General features: G+C 46.3%; 1 protein-coding gene across 4 annotated transcripts in view; it reads right to left on the reverse strand.

Moving 5' to 3' along the window:
- ZBTB17 (zinc finger and BTB domain containing 17) overlaps window positions 1–23,279 on the reverse strand; it is a 938,938-nt gene that overhangs the window by 593,540 nt on the left and 322,119 nt on the right. For all 4 annotated transcript variants that reach the window (XM_069611094.1, XM_069611092.1, XM_069611093.1 and 1 more), the window contains exons 7-8: window positions 12,667–12,809; window positions 11,100–11,400 (exon numbers count right to left, since the gene is read on the reverse strand). In XM_069611094.1, the coding sequence (XP_069467195.1) occupies window positions 11,100–11,400; window positions 12,667–12,809 (444 nt within the window). The remainder of the gene's footprint in view (window positions 1–11,099; window positions 11,401–12,666; window positions 12,810–23,279) is intronic.

A 23,279-nucleotide genomic window follows, 5' to 3' on the forward strand; every position in this document is an offset into this window, starting at 1 on the left:
TTGCAATACATAGACGATTTATTGCTAGCTGCAGACACAGAGGAGATTTGTAAAGAAGGCACTGTATTACTACCGTCACACATAGCGGCACATGGCCATAAAGCTAGTTTGAAGAAATTTCAGTATAATCGAAAGGAGGTGGCTTATTTGGGCTACCTACTTTCGAAAGGAGGGAGAAGACTAACGCCAGAACGCATAGAAAGTATTTCTTGTATGCTTATTCCAAAGACACAAAAAGGAGTCAGAGCCATAACGGGCATGGCTTCATATTGCCGACAATGGATTGGTAATTTTGCGTTAATTGTGAAAACATTAGTGAATTTGACTAGAAAAGATGTGGTTATGCCTTTGCAGTGGGATGAGGAATGTCAGAGAGCATTTGATGGATTGAAAACTGCATTACGCTTGGCTCCAGTTTTGGGTACGCCGAACTATAAGAACATTTTTAGACTATTTGTGTGTGAAAGTGAAGGATGTGCATTGGCGGTTTTGACACAGGAACAAGGTGGAAGAAATAGGCGGTGCGGCTATTTTTCTTCGGCGCTGGACCCTGTAGCGCACGCACTACCACGATGTTTGCGATCTGTCGCTGTGGCTGCTGCGTCGGTGAAACAAACGGAAGGGATGGTATTGGGCCACACTTGAATTTTGATGGTGCCACATGCCATAGACGTTCTATTAAATAGGACACAGACGCAACACCTCACCTCTGCTAGATTGACAAGATATGAGATTATCTTGTTCGCGCCCCATATCCAAATTATGAGGTGTAGCGCTTTGAATCCTGCAGAATTAATGCCACTAACCATAAAAAAAATTGGGAAGAATGAATCACCCCCCCCCCCCCCTCATGATTGCTTAATGGTCACTGAGGAAGAACCAAGGGGAGAGTTGATTTAAGTGATATTCCACAGAAAGAGCCGGATGGAGAGTTATTTTGTGACGGCTCATGTTTTAAATTACCAGATGGCACGACAACTGCCGCATACGCTATCACTACCCTAGAGAGTGTTGTAGAAAGTAAAAGAATCCCCTATAATTCACCACAAGCCGAGGAAATAATAGCAGTAACCAGAGCCTGCGAGATTTCTGAAAATTTGAATGTGAATATATATACTGATAGTCAGTATGCGTTTGGAGTGGTTCATAACTTTGGTCGACACTGGGCTGAGAGAGGGTTTCTGACATCACATGGTGCCAGAATTCAACATGGCCCTTTGATTGTACGATTGCTGTCTGCACTCACGTTTCCAAAGCACCTAGCAATAGTGAAATGCGAGGCACATCAATAAGTAACATGCAAAATAGGAGAGGAAACAGGTTTGCAGACAGAATTGCGAAACAAACTGCCATTGATTTGAATACCAAGATGATGACGGTTCAGACAGAGAAGTACCCTGTATGATAGAAGATGGAGTTGCGACTGTCAAAGAAATGCAGGCCGAGGCTACGGTTGATGAAATACAGGGATGGGCAGAGGGATCTGCTGGATGTTGCCAAATTCATATGTGACTGCAATGGTCACAATGGCCCACAGCCTTACGCACATCTGTGCCAAGAAAATGATGCAGCACCTTTCTACAGTATGGCAGAATGTAAACATAAAAAAGAATGCAGAGAGGTTGGTGCAGAACTGTATCACATGTTTACAACACAATGTAGGAAAGGGAACAGTGACACCAACAGGCAGTTTTGGCCCGCCCTCCATGCCGTTTGAGGTAGTTCATTTTGATTTCCTAGAGATGGAGAGGTTCCAAAACTTAAAATACGTCTTGGTGGTAATCTGTGCATTCATTAAGTGGGTGGAGGCACATCCTTTAAAAGATTGCACAGCAATGACTACGGCAAAAGTAATGTTGAAGAAGTATTTTTCCAGATTTGGCTTGCCCCGGGTCCTATGGTCTGATAATGGACCGCATTTTGTGGGTGCAGTGGTATTACAGATATGTGCTGGTCTCCAGATTGATAAGAGATTCCATAGTTCAAGGCATCCGAGTTCTGCCGGTCTTGTGGAGAGGCACAACGGGATTCTTAAATCAAAGATTAGCAAGATTTGTGCGGGAAGCAAGTTGAGTTGGGTGGATGCATTACCAATAGCACTATTATGCATGCGTACGTCTGTACAGGCTAAAACTGGGTTCTCCCCATACAAGATCGTAATGGGGAGGCCGGCAAATGTTTGGTGCGCACCTCAGCCAAAACGACTCAGTGAGATAGAACATCCTGTTCTTAGTACTTATTGTGGCCTTTTAATGCAGAAATTGCGTTTGATTCATCAGCAGGTGCAGGAGGCATTACCAGCACGGTATACCGGTCCGGGGCACGCGCTGGAGTCAGGAGACTGGGTGCTGCTAAAAAACTTTGAAAGAAAGTCATCATTAGCACCCAGGTGGCGCGGGCCCCATCAAGTACTTTTGGCGACGCAGACGGCAATACGGGTGGATGGAAGGAAGTCGTGGATCCATGCCACCCATGCCAAAAAGATTACAACTCCACTGAAAGTCTTGCCTGACAATGCTGACCGGAAAAAGACAGCGGTCCCAGAAACGAAAGAAACTGTTGCCAGTGAGCAGCCACCTAATCTGCCAAAACGTGAAGTGAAACTCGAAACAAAGCCTGAGACGATTGCCAAAAAGGGGGAAGGGCAAAGAGTGCCCCAACGTTGCCAAGCAGAATCGACATTCACTGCTGACCGACGTGAAAGCTGCCTTGCAGATACCAGCGAAACCAAATCGTGTACCCCTTTGGCTCCCACCAGCACTTGCCAGCATGCCAAAAAATGGATCTGCATCATTGACGCGGCGCACACCAGCACCTGCAGTAGCGCCACAGGCTGACTTCAAGCTTGAATCTGAAAGTGCACCGGCACTGTTCACGGATCATACGATACCAGGAGCAAGGCGATACAACCTGCGGCCTCGGAAGACAAAGTGATCCGCATTCTTTTTTTTTGGTGTTTATGTCAACCTCTGGTTCAGCTCATGGACGGAGAAGGAACCGGGGGTGCAGAGGAGAGAAGTGTGAGAATTGTGCAAGTCGGACAATTCAAGACTTGCGCCTCCTCGGTGCGATCATAAAAAGTACATGTGTCCTGAACCAGAACGGACAAGCTGGGTGCACATGGTACTATGGCAAGTGAGATAATTGATTAACAGTACATGTGTCCGGAACCAGAGCGGACAAGCTGGGCGCACATGATACTGAGGCGATAACTGATCAAAGGTCCTCTGAGCAGTATAAGAAGGGACAAGTGATCTCGCCTAAAAACGAATAATCGAATCCAGGCTAAAAAGGACAGGCAAAACTGAATTGTGAGAATTCCATTGAACATAGCCATCAGAGCAAGCGCGACGAAGAGAGATATCCACAACGAACTGTGATAAGGAAGAAGAAGGACGACGAGAAACATGCCGGGACCGGTTCCAGCCTCCTCCTGCACTACAACCGCTGAGAATGAGTCAGTTATAAAGACTATAAGTTTAAGAAAAACGCATGGTAAAACAAATTGTATGCTGACACTAACAATAATAATATGCTTTATGAGCGTGGTAGCACCAATATCGACAACCCTAATATTATGGTGGGTCGAAACAATACACCCATTAGAAATGTTTTTACCAATAATTAATATATATACTACTGAAAGCCTGGTTCAGGTGATCACTTATACCCTACCCCCAATGGAAGAAAAACACAGGGAAGGTTTTGGAAATAACACCTTACTACTGATAATGAACATGACGCATGCAATCCTGAAAAAAACAAACTGTTGGGTATGTGCCCATTTACCACAGCATGCCGGAAAAGGAATAGGGTGGTATGTGCAGCCATTAAGATCTGCATGTAGTGCATCTTTAGGTGCAATGTTCTATGGAAAGTGGAATGAGAGTAATACGGGTCAATTAGACAGAACCAACATGAATGAGTTTGAGGAGATAATAATGAAGCCTGTGGGTTGTTCCATTTTCCATAAAGCACAAGTAATAGCCCCAGAACCAACGAGGAAAAGTACACGGAAGATAACACGACAACATAGGTGAGATAGATTGTCCCCGCCAGAAAAAACATCTGTAAGGACGTTTCGTGTAAGAACAAAAGGGGACAAAGATGCAATTCCCCCATCTTACACGGTGAATTATAGCCCAAGAACTGTCCCTTTTTGTCTAAAAAAGAAAGGCTCTTTTTCAGTCGGAACATATACTGGTTGTATGAATACAGTGGTACTAAAATGGGAAATAGAACCAGTATACGTAGGTGATCCAGTTTATTTTATATGTGGAGAGAAAGCATACCCTTGGTTGCCCAGAAACTGGAGAGGTACATGTTACCTAGGGCTACTGTTCCCAGGAGTATTCCTCTTAGAAACAGCAGCCATTGCCAGATTATCCAGAACTAGCGTCAAGAGGACTGACGAAGGTGTTTTAATAGCAACTGATGTAGCGAAATCATTCATTCCATTCTTAGGACAGATAGTGAACTCCTATAATATAAGGCAACTGTCCAGAATCCTAAAGAATACAATAAACACAACAGATATATTATTTAACATGACATTGGAAGAAAGAGGAATCAGGTTAATGATGCTGCAAAATAGAATGGCTCTCGATGTAATCCTGGTTGATCGTGGGGGAATTTGCAAAATAGTGGGATCAGCATGTTGCGTTTATGTCGATGACTATTCCCCCACGATCTTTGAAGCAATAAAGAAAATGCACGTTTTAAGCTCTGAACTCCCCACGGGAGAAGGGAGCTGGGGAATAGGATCTTGGTTTTGGGGAATACTACGATCTTGGGGATGGAAATTGATCTCAATATTAGTAGTGGTGTTTGTCCTAACGTGCTCTTGTTGTATACATTGTTTACCCATAGTTTGTGCAGAGGTAACTGAGGGATGTACGGAAGGATGCATGCATATGATAAAGAAAAAACAACCTCATGATCGAACTAGCCCAGACCCAAATGAGATGAGAGCAGTGAAAGAGTTGATGGCAATAGATATTGATGAAAACAATGATGTCCACGATAGCTTGCAAGACTCAGATATAAGTACTTCAGATTCATCATCACTAGAGGAGGTTTCAATAAATAGAGACGTTTGGCATACGGCCAAAGGAGGGTTTGTCAGTCTAGAAATACGGATACCTCTACTTTGAGACCGCAAACGCATTTTGGTGGCCGTGGACCAACTGTCTCATGCACGATACGACAGAATATAGGTTTTCGAGTTTGCCAATGAACGGCCATTTTGATGTAACAAGAATCGCCATTTTGTTTTCTAACCATTGCTCATTGCTTTCTGTTCCCATTGCTTCGCAGTATATTTTCCACTTACATTGCTCGACTGTGAAACATTGTTGTCTGTATGTGAAAAGGACAAGGCCACAGGGCCGTGAGGATAACAAGAGTTCGCTGAAACACAAACGTAGGAAGCGCCAGGAAGAATGCCCGGCTCCCTCCTTAATGTAGCCTTGAAGCAGAGCTGCAGGGCATTTAATCATTTCACAGCTGCCAGCCAGTCTCGTTATATGGTAGAATATGTTAGAATAATATCACTAAAGGCTTGAATTATGCTTTTCTAACAGCCCCCCTTTGCTGAGCCCACTAAGAGCATGTCGGCTCCCAGGACGCGAATAGCACCTGATAGATAGCAAGGTCCGGAATGCAACTCCCCCCATATGTAGTTCGCTTCCAAGAACAGAAGCGGCGTGTTCTATTCAATAACCGAAAGATGTCTACGCACTCACAAATTGCAAATTGTTACTAGAATAGATGTTTGAAGGTGTCATAGTGGTCGGAGTTGGCCAACAGACTTTTGCTTTGCAATTAAACCCTAGCTTTGGGAATACAACCTCGTGTCTGGCGTCTCTATCGTGTGTGGTGACCCGCCTTGTTTCCATAGACGTCAGGGTCCCCTAGGGGGCCCCTTTCAGCACTATGTCTCTCAACCTAGATGGATTCTTTGATAGCAGTCTGAAATTACAGCATTTCATGACTTGCACCTCTAACTCTGCAGAGGACAGGCTTAGCATCAGTAAAATCCTCCACTTTCTCAACTTTCACGCTGGTAAGCTTCATATCCACCCTTGTACACAGCAGGCAGTATTACTGTTAAAGTCTCCTTATGCAGCTCCTTTATCCCAATCGACAAGGTTATTATCAATGCTCTCTAACCACTGAAATATTTACCCACCTCATTGTAGTGCCCCTGTGTCAGATGGCTATACGTGCGCATTCGCTACCACTTCAAACTCCTACTCAATCTACAAATATATCCATGAGATGGCACCCCACATCTAGCCAACTTCCTCTATTGCTATTCACTCACTGTGCAGTCCAACCTCTCGTCATCTGTACCTTGTTCTCCCTATGGTCTCGCTTTTGTTCCTTCACCCTTCTTGCATCCCTTACTGTAACGCATTGCCCCCAGACATCAAGGCCTTTCTCAATTTAATGGTCTCCAAAACTGCCCTTAAGGGACACTTCTAAATTGAATGTGCATCTACAGTTGTCCAATCGTATTTCCTTCCCCACCAGATACCCCCTGCTCTCCTTTTCACTAATGTATATACTGCATATGTGGCACGAAATGACGACTGCTCTGCGAGGATAAGTACTGACTAAACTGCCTTCACAGCCCCACACCACAACTAAACCAGCAGTGAGCCCAATCATAAAGCTGAAACAGGCAAAACTGGACCAGTAAACATCCCTTTCCTCTGTTGGTAGTGTTGGCAATGAGGGAGAGAGATATAGTTGCCACAAGAGCACAGTTTTTCCAATCAAGGTGCAAGAAAAATAAAAAAATAGTTGTTCCCACAGGCCTGTGTGTCGAAGCACAGGTGAGTGTGATGCTCTTCTTGAGATCAGGCAGAGGAGCAGTGCTTCACCAGTGCTTGTCAGCTGCACGGGTCATCCTTCGGTAGTCAATTAGCTGCTCTTCTTCGTAGATGACCTGGCTCCAATGATGATCTGTTGAATGGCTGCACAAGCCCTCCTTTTATCAAACATTTGGGCTGAAAGCTTGCCCAAGTTGACCAATGGTAAGGATCTGCCAGAGCGTTTCTAGGGGGTAAACTGGAGCGCAATAGCCACAGGTCTTTTGGTTGTAGTCTCAGATAGAAGCTCAGAGGCTACAACCAAAAAGCTAGCTAGCCCTTAGTCCCAACATTAGCGTATTCCCAGATCTTTTGCAGACCGTGCAAAACCCCTGGGATCTGCACCATTCAATCTGGCAGTGGCTAGCCAGTCACGGATAGCCACTGGCCACAATCATCCACCCAGCAACAGACAGTCACCAAGATGTATGCTGGGACCAGGCAGTCCCAGCCCCACTGCTGTGTTCACATACAAACCGCACATTTTCCAATTAAAGCAGCGGCCTTCCCAGGCAAGGGCATTCCATATATGGAATATCCTGAATTGAGAAGGCAGGAAGAAGACCAAAGAACAATAATGCCAAGGACAAGCGAAAACCTGGCACGGCCATCTTCGGTGTACCACCCTTAATAGCCATTCGCGTTAATTACACAAGTGCAAGAGTGAAATGTCACAAAAACTGTACAAAAATAACTACTGCCACCAGCTTGTCTCAGGCACAATGTAAAAGTAAGTAAAAAGTCCTTACAGAAAAAGTAATGAGGATGCAAAGTAACCTAACTGCACTTCATTTTAAGGTAATTTGAGCAATTGTAATAAAACAAGAATTTCACAATGAGACTCAGACCATCATAACATGTTTGCCGGTCTGGAATAAATGGTGGTAACTCCAGCCTGCTGGTAGATTAAGCCTCTACCGGCAGATAAATGCCTGAATCACCAGCACCAGGAAATCCCATCCGATGGAGTAGTCCATGTGAATGGGAACTTACTGGCACTCTGCCACCCGTAATATCCTGATATTGATATAGGGCAGCGGAGGCGGTAAGGCAGGGTTGCCGTTATCCAGCCAGAATTACCGGCGGGATACCAGCGACCCTGTAATGAGCCTCACAGTCTTGCAATTCGGATTGTTTTATTGACTCATCAGTTTCCACATAAGAATGATCAAAAGGGAAGTAAAGCAGAAGGCTTTACTTACCTCCTAAAAGTCAGGTCAGGAGACTACACAAGGTGAAAAGAAAGGGTGATACATAGACGTCTATGGGAGTAAAACAGCAAAAAGAAAATCTTTCTTAACACATTCATACTACAATTCGTTAATGTATATAACGCTATTGCTCAGTACTAATGTAAGGCACCCTGTAGTGACTTCCCAGACATCCATACCTGATTAGGTACAGAGCTTCTTTGTAAGGCTCTAAATGCTGTTAGTAAAGATGTTTCTTTTTGCAACTTTCCTTCAATTAACATCAATGGAACTCCCAGATATTTTGCTATCCCTTGAACCCTCACCTGACTTTGGGGGAAAAGCCTTTTTGCTTCACTTACATTGCTCAACTCATTTACTTTGGGGGCATTAGCCAGCCCATGGGGTTGCCAGTAAAGGGGGACTGTATTCCCTTTCATGATTTCCTGTCTTATTTTATTGTAGCACACAGGACCTTACAATGAAGTGTTTCAGGGGTACTTTATATTCTTTTTTCGTTTGTTTTCTTCAACGTTCTTTTTACCTTTGTGATGTGACTAGGACAGGCTGGTGGCAGTGAATTGTTTTACTTATTTTTCCTATGTGCTACCATACACCATCTTATTTTTAACACATAATGTCATTTTGAGTACCATATATTCAACCATATATTCAACATGGTGTGCCATGTGGTTTTAGTCCTATCCGGAGGCCATCTCCCTGCCACTCTCTGGTCAGGAAGCACTATATGAAATAATGCACTTCCTGGGATCAGGCTCGGTTTCCTGGGCTAGGGTCTTTGTGTGGGTGAACTGGTCAGGCATGGGACTGTCTGGTCCTAATGTACATCCCTGTCATGCAAGTGTCTGTTGGTGGGCAGTTGTCGGGATTAAGGTGGTCCATAACTGGACTGCCATTACCTGCTTGAACGATACAGATCCTTGCTATTGGTTGGATGGGGCAGACCCAAACCCATGTTTTGGAGCCAGAGCTGAAGATCCAGAAAATTGCTGACGACAACCAGCATCGCCAAAGCAATCGCCCGATGAATACCTCCTGCCTTTGTGGCGACCACAGAAGCCCCTCGTCATTGCTTCGATCCTTTGAATGGGGAAACCAACCAGTCCAGTGCATTCCACCAGAAGCCTGCTGTCCGATGACATCAGAAGTGTCCCCAAGACCATCCTATGGGCTGCTCATCTGAAGACCAGTCCTCTTCTCTTCACGGTTTAACGTCCCAAACTTGGGTCTCTGCAGGTCATTCACTAGTGGCCCAATATCACACCAACTGCCGTTTCTGCGCTCCAGGATGAAGAGAGGCCTTCCTGAAGCCTGATCTTTATCGCTGTCACAAACCTCACCTGGTGACCTCTGACTGGAGTTTTTTTGCCCTGCTTCTGCAGTGTATTGGAGGTCCTTTTAGGTCATGCCACTTGCTTGGTCCCAAGTCAAAAGATATTCTCAAAGATCTTTTCACTAAAAGATTGATTTAGAAATAACTCTCTGTGACCGCATGGAGCGGTCTTTCTAAATCAAACATTCACGGCCCTGCCACACATGAGTGCGGGCATAGGCTGACCGGCTCTGTGGGACCCGGAAGAGGAGGGCGAGGAGAATGGGTACGTTTGTGGGTGTGTGTGTGTTGTGTGTATGTATGTGTTTTGGTTTGGGCGGGGGAATGGGAAGGGGGCTTGGGCTGAAATTCTGCTGAAGGGGATGGGGTGGGGGCCGTGTAGGTACAATGGGGGGAAGCAACCAAGACAGGTCTCACCAGAGAACAAGTGTGGTTACACAACAAGAGGTAAGTTCTCTTAGACTGTACAGTACCTTTGGTTAGAAGAATCCCGTGTTCCTGGGCCTCAGTCGTGGGGACACAAGGGAGGCCGTCTGAAGGACTCCTGCACTGCAACGGGACGGTCGGCGACAGAAGAGGACTAACTTCTATTCAGTGGCACTTTGCGGTTTCAGCTCCTCGCGTCTAAGCAAATAGCAACACTGCAGACTATTGGCTGTCAAGATGGGCTTTCCTTGCATCTGGTGTCCAGCACGCCGTTAACGTGGCTCAGGCTAGGTCAGACCTGCTTCCTGGGAGTCCGGAGGATCTTCCTGGAGCTCTTGGCCAACTTAAAAGCAAAGCACACAATCTGGTGTTCCTCTCCCTGACTATTCGGTTCCAGCAGCAACTGCAGTGGAATTTCAACCAGCTACGAGAGGATGTCAAGTTGGCTTACTTTGGAGTTGATTGGTACCACCAACTCAAGGGGTCGAGGCGAATTCAGAGCTTCAGCACAGCAGCAGAGCTTCACCGGGCAAACCAACGGTCCAGGAGTTGCAGCAGGCGGCTCTTCCAAGTTCTTCGTCGGATTCCTTCGACCAGTGGTCGACTCTGCCTGCCAAGCCAAAAAGTCTCGCCTTTTATTCAGGTTTCTCCCATTCATTCCAGCCTAGCTGTCAGTCACCCAAGAGGGTGGCTGTCCTTGCCGGACAGCCAACAGGCCAATCACCTAAGAGTGCATTTCTGTCTCCTAGGAAACTAAGCACAGGGAGTTTCGGGCAACTCCCTAGCTTCCCGCCACTGCCAGACACCCTGGGGCCAGAATCCCGCCAAGGCAAAGCAAACAAAGGGACTGCCCCAAGTTAGAGTGTAGCCACTAAAACAAAAATAAAAATACACTAACTTTTACTGCTGAGAATCATGAAAATGCCCTTAAAATACTTGGTTTAATATGGTTTAATGGATTTTCTCAAAATTGTCCAGAGTATTTATTCTATAAACTTTACCTGAATTTTAGTGTCCAATATTGTTATTGTTAATAAAGGATTCACACGCGGCAGTGAGAGCATAGCTGACAGTTTATAGAAAAAGTGGATGCTCAGACTCCGAAGAGTTAGAGAGCTTACAATTGTATTCAGATATTATAATGGCACTAATGGCACTTTAAAAATATATACATTTGCACATATCAAAAATATCTTTATCAAAATGTATACGGAGAAAGTAGCTTGTATCGCCGTTGGTGATCCAATTACTAACCTGGTTAAACTTTTTATCGCAGTGTGGGCACTTGTGTTCTTTGTCTGTGTCATGGGTCTCCAGATGGCGCATCTTTGAGGTGGGGTCAGAGAAGGAGCGGCCACAGTATTCACACTGGTAAGGCTTTTCACCACTGTGCACCAGTTGATGTCTCTTCAGGTTACCAGAAGTAGTAAAGAGCTTTTCACAGTCCTCACACCGGTACTTTGCTTCACCAGTGTGACGCTTCTTGTGGAGGTTCAAAAGACTAACCAGACGGTAGCTCTTCCCGCATTCTTCACAGCTGTAAGGCTTCAATGGGCTAGACAGTGGGGGGTAAGCATCAGTAATGCATATATAATCATGTACAGATATACACACTACTGCTACATCACACCACTCGCACAAAGGTTATTCAGGGTTTCCTCTGCATCCGGAACATATAGGCGTTTTAGTTGTTCAACACTTTGCATGCCTGACTGAAAATGCCTTTGCTGGGTGTCTATTGAAGATAAAACATGCACCATTGTCCCGTTTCACATGTTGAATAAACATCTTTAAGGTATATCCTCAGAATAACCATGCTTTTTAGTTGTCCCTCACAATAAATCAGTAGTAGTAGATTTATTTCGGTTAAAACCCATAAGACCACAACATCCAATAACAGACTAAATTAGACATGTTTCATACAGGTTTATCTGAAAATAGCCATGAAGCACTTCCACATGCAACAGATTAGGCCTACATTCACACCAGTTTCTCGCAGAGTAAAAATACAACACCATCACAGTTCACTTTTGTTTGTGCTGCGGTCACTGATTTTGTTTGCCTTGTACCTGCATTTCACAGCAATATTGGGCTATTGTGTCCGCATTTCTATTAGCCATGCACAGTACTAAAATTAACAGTACATTCTTCATGTACATCTAGAATAACCTGAATATTGTATAGGTTTGTCTCCGGATGTAGCGGAACTGTACCCATGTTATGTAGATTACTATTGCCCGACTACCAGCCGATGAAGGTTTCGCTCTGAAAAGCGTTAAAAAGACCGATTTTCCAGATGATCCCATACCAGATTCTCAGATTGCCCAGGTATTGTATATTCTGTCCACAGCACAAATGACTTAAACAATCTGACCTGCATTTTGCATCTCTGGCATAAATTAGCATTGCATTATACTAACTTTGTAAAATTAAGTTTATAACACATCATCCACATGGTTCTATGCCAAAATGACAACACGTGATTTGATGAAGTGCCAGAAAAAGCCTTTTTAGAGGACTTCATTTTGTTCGCTTTTTTATGAAGTTGGGGTTGCACCATTCATTTGCAACAGCCCGTCCTCTTTTCTTAAATCCTCTTCTCCATTTTGACATTTTTAAACTGGTCAAAATATTATTGTCAAAAAGGCAATGGTTTGTTTTATTTTCGTCAGACTGACTGAAATCACACTTGTACATTGTGCGAGTTTGTCTTGTGTTACAATGTATTTTACCCGTTTACCTCAAACTACACTTGTCAGGAAACTGTGAACTTATAACAGATTGCCGAGTTGTTTTGCTCATGGATTAAAAACAAAATTACCTGTGTGTTTTTTCATGAGCTTTACATGCAGCTGGGTCAGAGAAGGCTTTGTGGCACTCTCGGCAAGAGAAGGGCTTTTCCCCTGTATGAATTCGGATGTGCCTTTTATAGTTTCCTGTGTGTGTGAATTCTTTACCACATTCCTAAAACAAATGAAGAGAACATAATCAAACATTACAAAACTGATCAGGCTATAAAACCAAGGCCAGTTTAGGCTCTGCAAAACTATTCCCCACCCACCCCAATCCTCCAATCCACACCTACCATCCATCCATCCTGAGGAAGAAGATAGAAGGGCTTCCAGTTTAGCAGAATATGCCATTCAGTAACTTGTGGTACAAAGAAGCAACTGTTCATGGGTATTTGTTGAGGCAGTGTTTACATGGATTTCTAGAATCAACCTTGGGGTGGATATTGGGAGGCCAAACTATTATGGTGAACAGTAAGACATTGAGATCTAACCATGCCGTATAAAGGTAAGGTCACATAGTGGCAAGGCTTAGACCCAAGAGGGCTGAGAGAGTAGTTTGGGGCTACAATGTATCCACACAGATCAACACCAATAATTCCAGTTAGATAGGCAAGTACACAAATATGACATGCATTACTCACCGTAACAGCATTTCTGATGATTGTATCTGCTTAGATTCACATGATGTGCATATGGTGCGACATCCAGTGGTAACCACGGAGTATTGCATCTTGTCTTTCGGGGACGTCGGCATAGGCGGGTCTGTAACACTATCCGTATCGTGATGTGTGTAGTACCCAAAATCCCTCATGTGCCGAGGTCCCTCCGATTGTATTTCTTCTGCCATGAGGGAGCCCAAGGCTATAGTGAGTGAGTACATAAAGAGAGAAAGTAGTAAGACGTCTATGTTCCTTCCACTCCGAGCGGGTAGGTAGGGAGGGTGCATGTGAATCTAAGCAGATACAATCATCAGAAATGCTATTACGATGAGTAATGCATGTCTTCTGATGCGTGCTAATCTGCTTAGAATCACATGCTGTGCGTAGACTAGCGAGCAGTACCCGGAGTAGGAGGTGGGTTGTGAGAAGGAACAGAAGAGAAAAGATGTCTTAGTACTGCATGTCCCACCTGAGAATCAGACCTAGAATGAATGTCTAGGCAATGAGAATCAGACCTAGAATGAGTGTCTAGGCAATAGTGTTTTGTAAAGGTGTGTACAGAACTCCAGGTTGCCGCTTTGCAAATGGACTCAAGAGGAACATTTGCAATGAACTCTATGGATGCCCCAGTGCCTCGAGTAGAGTGTGCTCTAGGCTTGAAGGGCAGTTCTCTCTTAGCAAGAGTGTAACATAGTGTGATGCATTTGACAATCCACCTTGAGATAGCTGATTTAGAGACAGGATCCCCTTCTCCACCAGCTGCCACTGAAACAAAGAATTGTTTAGTCTTCCTTAGTGGTTTAGTTTTTTCCAGGTAAAACATGACTGCCCTGTGCACGTCTAGTGTGTGAAGGCTTCTTTTGGCCATGTTAGTAGGGTTCTGGAAGAAAGTGGGTAGTTGGATTGACTGGTTCACAAGGAACTTCGAAATGAATTTAGGCTCAAACCTGGGATGCGTGTGCAGAAATACCTCATCTTTGTGGATTGGAACAAAGGGGTCTAAAACAGAAAGAGCCTGTAGTTCGCAAACCCTTCTGATAGAAGTGATAGCCACTAGGAAGGCAGTTTTATAAGTCAGGTCTTCCAGACTTGCTTTATGCATAGGATCGAAGGGAGCTCCCATGAGCCTGGTCAAAACCACATTCAGATCCCATCCAGGGGCTGGGTGAGAGATGGGAGGATAAATCCTCTTAACCCCTTCCATAAAGGCTTTAATTACTGGTGTTTTCCACCACGATACCCTTTGTTGTGATGTGGTGTAGGCTGACAGAGCAGCCAGATGAACCTTTAGGGAATTGAAGACTAACACAGAGTACAACAGGTGGGTTAGACAACACAATGTGTGAGGGTGAGCAATCAATGGGATTGACGCCCTTGGAATTGCACCAGATGACAAAACGTTTCCATTTGCTGGCATAGCAATAACGTGTATTAGGTTTCCTTGCTTCCCTGAGTATGTCCATGCATCTCTGAGGGAGTTGCAGGTGTCCAAACTCTATGATCTCAGGAGCCAGGCTGCTAAATTCAGAGTTTGTGGGCATGGGTGTAGGGTCTCCCCCCTGTCCTGAGACAACATGTTGTACGGGCAGGGCAGCTTGACTGGTGAGGATAGGGATATTTCCATCAGGTGAGAAACCAGGGTTGGCGGGCCCACATGGGGGCCACCAGTATCATGGTAACTGGTTCCTGGTGCATCTTGTGCACTATCTTGTTGAGAGGGGGAGTCGGGGGGGGGGAGAGCGTAGACAAATTTCCCCGACCAAGTTATCCAGAGACCGTTCGCCTTGGATCGGTTCAGGAGGTACCTGGAGGCGTAATCTTAGCATTGGGTGTTCTTCTCCTGAGTAGCGAACAGGTCGTTCTCTGGGAAACCCCATTCTGCGAAGACGTTGGACACAATGCAGTCGCCATTCGTATTCTTCTGTCAGAGGAAAATCTCTGCTGAGTACGTCTGCCAGAAGATTGAGTTCCCCTGGAACATGTTGGGACAACAAAAACATCTTGTGTTTGAGAGCCCATATCCAAATGTTTTGGGACAGCTTGGGTAGCCCTGGAGAGTGAGTGCCCCCCTGTTTGTTCAGGTAATACATTGCTGTAGTGCTGTCGGTTAGGACCAGCACTGTCTTCCCTTGCAGTTGCACCTGAAAGGCTTTCAATGCTTTAACACCGCCAGTAGCTCTAGTAAGTTTATATGGTTGGACGCTACTTGAGGGGACAACACTCCGTGTGCTGTCTGCTGAAGCAGGTGAGCCCCCCACCCTGTGAGAGATGCGTCTGTTGTGAGAGTGGCTTCCACTGCAGGGGTGGTGAAGGTCTTCCCCTTCAAGAGGTTTTCTCTTGACCACCACTGCAGAGAGAGAATGAGGGCTGGCGAGTCAACTAACAGATCTTCCCATTGTCCGCTGGCCTGACACCACTGGCTGTTGAGCCACTTTTGCATGGGACGCATGCGCAGCCGCGCGTGGGGAACCAAGTATATGCATGACGCCATCATCCCTAGCAAACGCATGGCCTTGCGTACCGTCACCTCCCGACTTGCTACATATTGAGCAATCTGAGAGAGCATGTTCTGAACCCTCTCGCTGGAGGGGAAGACAAGGCTGTCTTCTGTCCGAATTAGCGCTCCCAGAAATTGTTTTACTTGGCTGGGACTAAGCTGGATTTCTTTTCATTGATAGAAAAACCCAGGCTGAAGAGGAGATCTACTGTTTTTTGGGTGTTCGAAAAAAAGTGTCGAACGAGTCCCCCATAATTAGCCAGTCGTCGAGGTAAGGGTAAACTGGGACTGATAGTCTGAGCAGGTGTGCCGCTGCCACTGCCAGGACTTTGGTAAACGCCCTTGGCGCCGAGGCGATGCCGAAGGGGAGTACCTTGAATTGGTAGTGTTTGTCCTGGATCATGAACCTTCGGTATTTTCTGTGCGCTGGCAACATTGAAATATGAAAAGTATGCATCTTTCATGTCCAATGTTGCCATGAAGTCCCCCTGTTTCAGCAATGGGATCACCTCCTGCAGTGTTTCCATGCAAAACATCTGGGGGTTTTATAAACTTGTTCGCTGGGTGCAGATCTAGAACAGGATGCATGGTGAGATCCTTTTTGGGTACAAGGAATAGTGTATGCAGCTGCTGATATGACACGTTTGCCCACGGCATACAACCTTTTAGACTCCTTGACCGGTGGTGGTTCTCCTGTGGCAAGAGGTACCCCTGCCCTCTTTAGAGTGGTAGTCACTACCAGTGAGTCTGGGATGGCGTGCCCTTTGATATACAGAGGGTTGGAGGGGAAAGGCCGAAATCATTTTTTGACTGCCCGTGTCTGAGCAGGTGTGACCAATGAGGGAGCTACCCGTCTCTTAACCGATTTAAGGAGGGGGATGGATTGACTCACCGGAGGTTTTTCCTTAATATCCTCCACGAAATCCTGCTCAGGTACCGCCTCTTGAGTGGCAATTTTGGAGTATTCAGCTGCTTTTTTCAACATGGAGTTGAAAGCCATTTGGTCATCCACAGGGGAGGCCTGGCGAGCCCGGGCAGACGGAGGAGAGTCTAGGCACAAAATATCAATGTCCTGATCTTGCTGTGTCCAAGGGTCTTGACCTTCCTGCTGGGTTTCTTCCCAGTTTTCCATCGTATCCTGTTGATCTTCCTCATAGTGTTCGCGAAAAGAAGTTTCTTCTTCATTATAGATGTCTCTAAATGTGTCCATATGGACCACGTCTTCCTGTTGGAAAACATGAGACTGAACTTCTTGAATTTGTGGGTTAGGATCTACCCGAGCCCTTTTCGGAGGAGGATGATCAGAAGAACCGATAATCTGCTCCAGCCGATCCATGTAACCCTCAAATTTTTCTGTAGTCCACTTAGAGGACCCAAACGGGCCTACGCGAAGAGAAGACGTTCTCCGCACTGTGGCGTTGCAAGGAACCTCTCAGGGTGTCGGAGAGGGGCTCTTGACTATCTACGCAAGTCTCATCGGAATGGAGGATCAAATCCGCAGAAATCTTTTCCGCAGCCTGGCCCATAACTTTAGGCGGAACCGAAATAATTCCCATTGCCGCTGCGATTCTTCCGATGCTACTCTGGATAGTCACCGAATCATCGTGAGACAAAGGCTGTGATGATTTGTTGGCAGTGGAAATATTGTCCGCGACACCAGGAGGCCTAGCGGTCTTTTTTCCGGGTAGAGGCCTAGCCGTAGTTTTCGGGCCTACTGAGGCCTAAGAAATCGTCGAAGCGTCGGGCTCCCGAACTTCGACGCGTGTAGGTTTTGGAGTAGCGCCCTTGGTTTGTTTTGATTGCCCAGTCGCAATACGCTGTTGTGGATGCGGGGAAGGCTTTGGATCTGAGCGATCCGAGGGAACCGGCGAAGTCTTCGGTGGCCCTGCTGCCGCTTTCGCCTTTTTCGACGAAGACTTCGAAATTGGCGTAGGGGTTGTTTACTTAGTGCAATGTGCATGTACGCCCCTGTTGCCAGGTGTAGTCCCTGTAGCAAGACCAGAGTCGAGCCAGGAAGGGTCGGGCCGGCAGACCTAGAAGTGTCCACCTCGAGGTCTATAACGTCTGCGTTGGACGTTTGGTCATCCGAAGTACCCCCGTCACTTTCGGCTGGCGTGGCGGTGGGGTGGGGGGGGGCTCCACGCATGACATACTGTACGCGGCCCACCGCTTTACACAGCGCTCCTTAAGGGTCTTAGGCCAAAGGAGTTTGCAAGCTGCACACCGCTTCTCATCGTGCTCTAAGGGGAGACAGGCGTTACACGTCCTGTGTTCGTCCTTCCAAGGATATCTGACCCTACACTTAGAGCACAATCTAAAAGGAGTCCTTTCCATAGAAAAAGGGAAGGATGACCAGACCGAAAGGGAAAAGAGGGGAAAGGAGGAAAGACATACTAAACAATATGGCCACCCCGACCCCACTCTCCCTACTGTATAGGTCGGCCAAAGGGCCCGACCACGTGGAAAATCCGGCCGCCGGATCTTAGGCGCCGAAATCCACAGCTGTAGATGATTCCCCCGTAGTCTTCGTCGAAGATGTTCTTATTGGCGAAGTGACTTACTGGGGAATAAACCGACAATTTGGTAAAGATAAACAATGTCTCTAGTAAGAGCTCCGCTATAGGGCGACCAGTTATCTGGGTGGGGAAAAAACAATCCGAGGGACCTCGGCGCGTGAGGGATTTTGGCTACTATACATGTCACGATAGGGATAGTGTTACAGACACGCCTATGCCGACGTCCCCTTTCGGTCCCCGAACGACAAGATGCAATAATCTGCGGTTACCACTGGATGTCGGACCATATGCACAGGATGTGATTCTAAGCAGATTAACAAGCATCAGAAACAATGATTTAATAGGCCCTTACAATGTACACTAAGCAAGTATTTCTAAACCTAGATATTGTCATACACTTGCTGTAAAACAGTTATATACATTCATCCTTAGGAGAAGAAAGAAAACATATGATTCAATTACCAGTGTAACACAGGTAGGTACTCTAGATGCATGGAATTCTGTAAAAGATGCATTAGAATAACCATGGAACAATTTGCCTAACACTTAGTAAGTCCAGCACTAAGATTGTTTGGGGCCTTGTGCCCTAAAGTCATCAGTTCCAAAGCTCTACTTTTCGGGTAGGTGTACTAAAAGATTGGACGATGACAGTGGTTATGATTCAAAGTCAAAAAGGTAAGTAAAGTTCAGGTAAGTAAACTCACTGAATCCCAGCCACTATGATAGGCCTAAGAAGGGATCTTTGATCACACCTCCACCGATCAACGTCAAGAAAGTGAGACTTTGCAACAGGACTTTACGCCCACGTAACCCTATGGAGAACAGAGGGAAATGAACAGAAAAAATAATGTACCCCCAACTCAGAATTCTACAGAGACCAGTGCTGAGGCTCTGGAATCTGTTGGGGGCACAGTCTTCAGTGCTTGGTTCGGTTGAGGAAGGCCCAAGGGTCTCAGAGGTCACTTTTGGATTTTAGTTTTGGTAGGTTGCGTTGCTTAGGTATCGGTCCAAGGCACATTCTAGCTGAAACATGTCTGGGGATGCATATGGTCTCGTGCAGAAGGGATGTGACCAAGCAGTTTGGGCTGGACTGCCCCTTTTGGGGTGGGACCTAGCCGGATTTGGATATGGTCTTTCCCTTTTTGTGATGGCTTGGTAGTTGTAGTCGAAGAACGATGGTCTGGAGGGTTTCCTAGCGCAATGCCAGAGGTAGGTTAAGATTAATTCTAAACCTTCCAGCCATCACCTCTTTTGTTTTGATGTAGTTGCCCTGAGTGGGACAGGTATGCCCAGACGTGGTTCTAGTGCCTGCTGGGCATACAAACCCAAGCTACTCCTCACTGATGAGGCCGAAACATGTTTGGGGATGCTCGTGGTCTCGTGCAGAAGGGATGTGACCAAGCAGCTCGGGCTGGACTGCCCCTTTTGGGGTGGGACCAAGCCTGTTTTGCATATGGTCTTTCCCCTTTTGTAAAGGCTTGGCAGATGAAGGACGATGGTCTGTAGGGTTGCCCAGAGCAATGCCAGAGGTCAAGATTAAATCTAAACCTTCCAGCCGTCACTTCTTCAGTAAAAGACACATTAGAATAACCATGTAACAGTTACCCTAACACTTAGCAATTCCAGCCCTAAAATAGTTTGGGGCCTTACGCCTTAAGTCATCAGTTCCAAAGTTATACTTTTCGGGTAGGTTTACTAAAAGATTGGACAATGACAGTGGTTATGATTCAAAAGCCAAAAAAGTAAGTAAAGTTCATGTAAGTACACTCACTGAATCCCAGACACACTAGGATGGGCCTAGGAAGGGATCTTTGACCACACCTCCACCTCACCAAAGTCAGGATGGTGCGATTTAGGGAGCACAGAGGGAAAGGAACAGGTATGTTAACTTACCCTGCAACTCTGAATTCTCCAGGGACCAGTGCTGAGGCTCCGGAATCCGTTGGGGGCACAGTCTTCAGTGCTTGGTTCGATCGAGAAAGGCCCAGGGGTCACAGGCGCAGAAGTCACTTTTGTATGTGACAGCTGAATATCCAAAGAAAAGATGAAGAGCTCTGTGGATCAGTCAACCTATAGGATGCTAAGAAGATGGACTGCAATTGGAGTAACCAAGATCAGGCGACAACAGGATATTTTTAAGGGACGACCAAAGGAGCAGGGTCGTGCATGGTTTCTGTTTGATGGAGAAGGATGAAAATGGAGAAGCAGGTAACTTGCAACACAAGTTAAATCCTCCAAGTTCCCAGGATGCACTCAGAACGGTGATGGCTGCTGCAAGGTAGCCCAGGAGACAGCTGGTCAGTCCACTGTGTGATCCAGGAACACTTGTGAAGGCTGAGCAGTCACGGATCCTAGAGGTCGAGACTCATTAATCCCACCGGTACAGGATTCGAAGCACCAACAAGGGTCTTCTTGAGATCAAGCAGAGGAACAGGGCTTCACTGGAGTTGGTGGTCAGCTGCAGAGTTCATCCTCGGGTCGGCAGCTGGCTGCTCCTCTTCGTAGAGGACTTTGCACCAATCATGATCTCTTTTATCCAAAATGTGGGCTGGGAGCTCGCCCAATCCCACCAAGGGTAAGGATCTACATCATGCAAACTAGCAGTGGCCGTTAGAATGGGGGACAGAGTTTAGGAGGCCACCCTAGATATAGTAAACAGGGAGAAATGCCTGGGAGTTTAGACAAACCAATCAAGGTAGTATGGAGAGTGGCCAAGGCTAAACCTCAGGAGAAGTGAGTGAGGTCAGAAGTCCACAATGAGTGCAATGAGTAATTATGGATTAGACTTAGACAATAAGTTATACAAATACTATATTTATCTCATGCCCACAAACACACTAGGAAAATGACTCGGAACAGCAAATAATATCCCACAATACTAATAATATGGGAACACTCCTGAGGGGAGAGGGAAATGTGGGGCGGGGGGGGGGACGCAGCTGTTCTGACCCACCAAATAAGAATGTTGCAATGCCGGATCCCCCAGTTGATTGTCCTAGTGTGAGCACTGTTAGGGAGCCAGGACTGGGTAGCAAAGGGGAAGCTAGGCCTTTTGCAACACCTCATATCCCCGACCATGGTCCGGGAAATTCAAAGAACAGTTTTTTTTACCTTACGAATGTCACCAAGTGCCAGAATAGCAGGCAGGAGCGCAGGGAAAACTTGATTAACAAGATTATCCATTGGCTGAGACATATAAGGGGTTGTCTCTCAGTGATCCATAGTGACTTGCTGTCCTGTGAGAGATTTGTGGGTCCACAGGGTAAGGACGCTATTAAAGTTAGGGTGAAAGATCTATCTCTTATCCTGGGTATTCTGGAAATGGAACAGCGGGTGCTACCTCCTAACCAGCTGCTGATTTCAAATAAAATCCCACCTCCTCCCCAACCCCGATTCCCCTGACCATCCACCCTCTGTGGATCTTCAGCCATCCCCTGGGATGGGGTGGCAGGCCTCATGTTACCTTAGGCTCTTAGCCACAGATTGTGCAGCTCCCCAGATTCCGGGTGAATGATGAGAGTACTCTTGAGGCATTGAAGGGTGTGGAAGGGTACCTTAGGAAGCTCCATATGAATAGGATTGGGATTCAGCAAAGCCTACTACAGCTGAGTGAGAACCAGGAGCCAGGGCACAGCAAGTGAAGGTTAGGGCATCCCGGACAGGGACAAAACTCTATTTTACCAGCTCTCACCCTTGACTTGGATGTCAAGGTGCTGTGAGCTACTTCAAACCATGTTATAGGGGACAGATTGGTCCCAACTTTGACCGGGTTGCGTCTTGGAACATTGCTGGAGTTAATAAGTACCTAGTCGATATCGACTAGCTTGCTTTTGTCCAGTACTCTGAGGTGATTTCTCTCCAAGAAACCTGGGCCCTGGAATCTCCCCACCTTCAGAGGTATGCTACCTTTTTAATCCCTGCAACTATGGAGTGCAGGGACATCCGAGTGAGAGTTTGGTTGCTTGGGTGAATGTAGATTTGTTTGCATCAGCCACTCCGATAGATATGCATTTGTCAGATGTTCTAGTATTGCACCTAAAATTGCGGGGTGGTACATCGCTGAAGGTAGTCAACTTTTATAATAGGGCCTAAGCGGCAGTGGGAGCAGTATTCATAGAGAGGATTAGGAGTACAATCCTGGACTGGAGGCTACGTCTTAAACGGACCACCGAAGATCTTAGTTATGGGGGACCTTAACCTACAGGTTGAGCCCCTCTGTGGTCTTATTGACATTGGGCACTCCAAATTCCTCATTGCCGGCAAGACAGCACAAGTCTGCGGAGGAATTCGCGATTCTCATAGTTTCAGCCAACCTTAGGGCATCTAATGGCCGTTTCCCTGGGGACTCGCAAGCGGCCTCAACTTTTGATGAAAAAACGTTTTCAAGCAAAATTGATTAAATGTTTGTTAATCTTGAGGCATGAGGAACAATAAAGGCCTTCTCAGTTGAAAAGTTGAAAAGAGTGGAGCGCGACCACTACCCTTTGCTCTTGGAGGTCGAGCTCGGGGGGGGGGGCCCCTGGAGGGACTTGGGTAGATTCCGGGGGAAGTGCTGTCTTCTTGGAGACTGTAGGGCATGCTAGGAAAAATCTCAGGTGGGGTGGCATGGACCTGTTGGAAGTTCTCCCACAGGTGTACGATAATATCCGCCATCTACTAGAGGAGCATGTGAGGTCTGACCTCTGCAATGCTATTGCATTGATTTCTCTGAATGAGGATATAATGGCTCAGGTGGGACAATATATTTCAAAACCTGCTACAGCGGTCCGCAATCTCACGGAGAAAGTTACCCCTTGGTATAATAAGGACTGCAGGGAGGCCAAAGGACGCCTTATTATAGCCGCTAAGAACCCAGGGCACTAGAGGGGAGTGGAGGTCAGGTGGGCAAGAGGGGACTAACGGAGGCTGAAGGATAGGAAGAGGGAGTGGCACGAAGACTTATGGAAGGCACTCATGGAGGCAATAGAAAC

This window comes from Ambystoma mexicanum, chromosome 8, assembly GCF_040938575.1.
Source record: "Ambystoma mexicanum isolate Mex_15411 chromosome 8, UKY_AmexF1_1, whole genome shotgun sequence".
NCBI classification, from domain to species: domain Eukaryota; kingdom Metazoa; phylum Chordata; class Amphibia; order Caudata; family Ambystomatidae; genus Ambystoma; species Ambystoma mexicanum.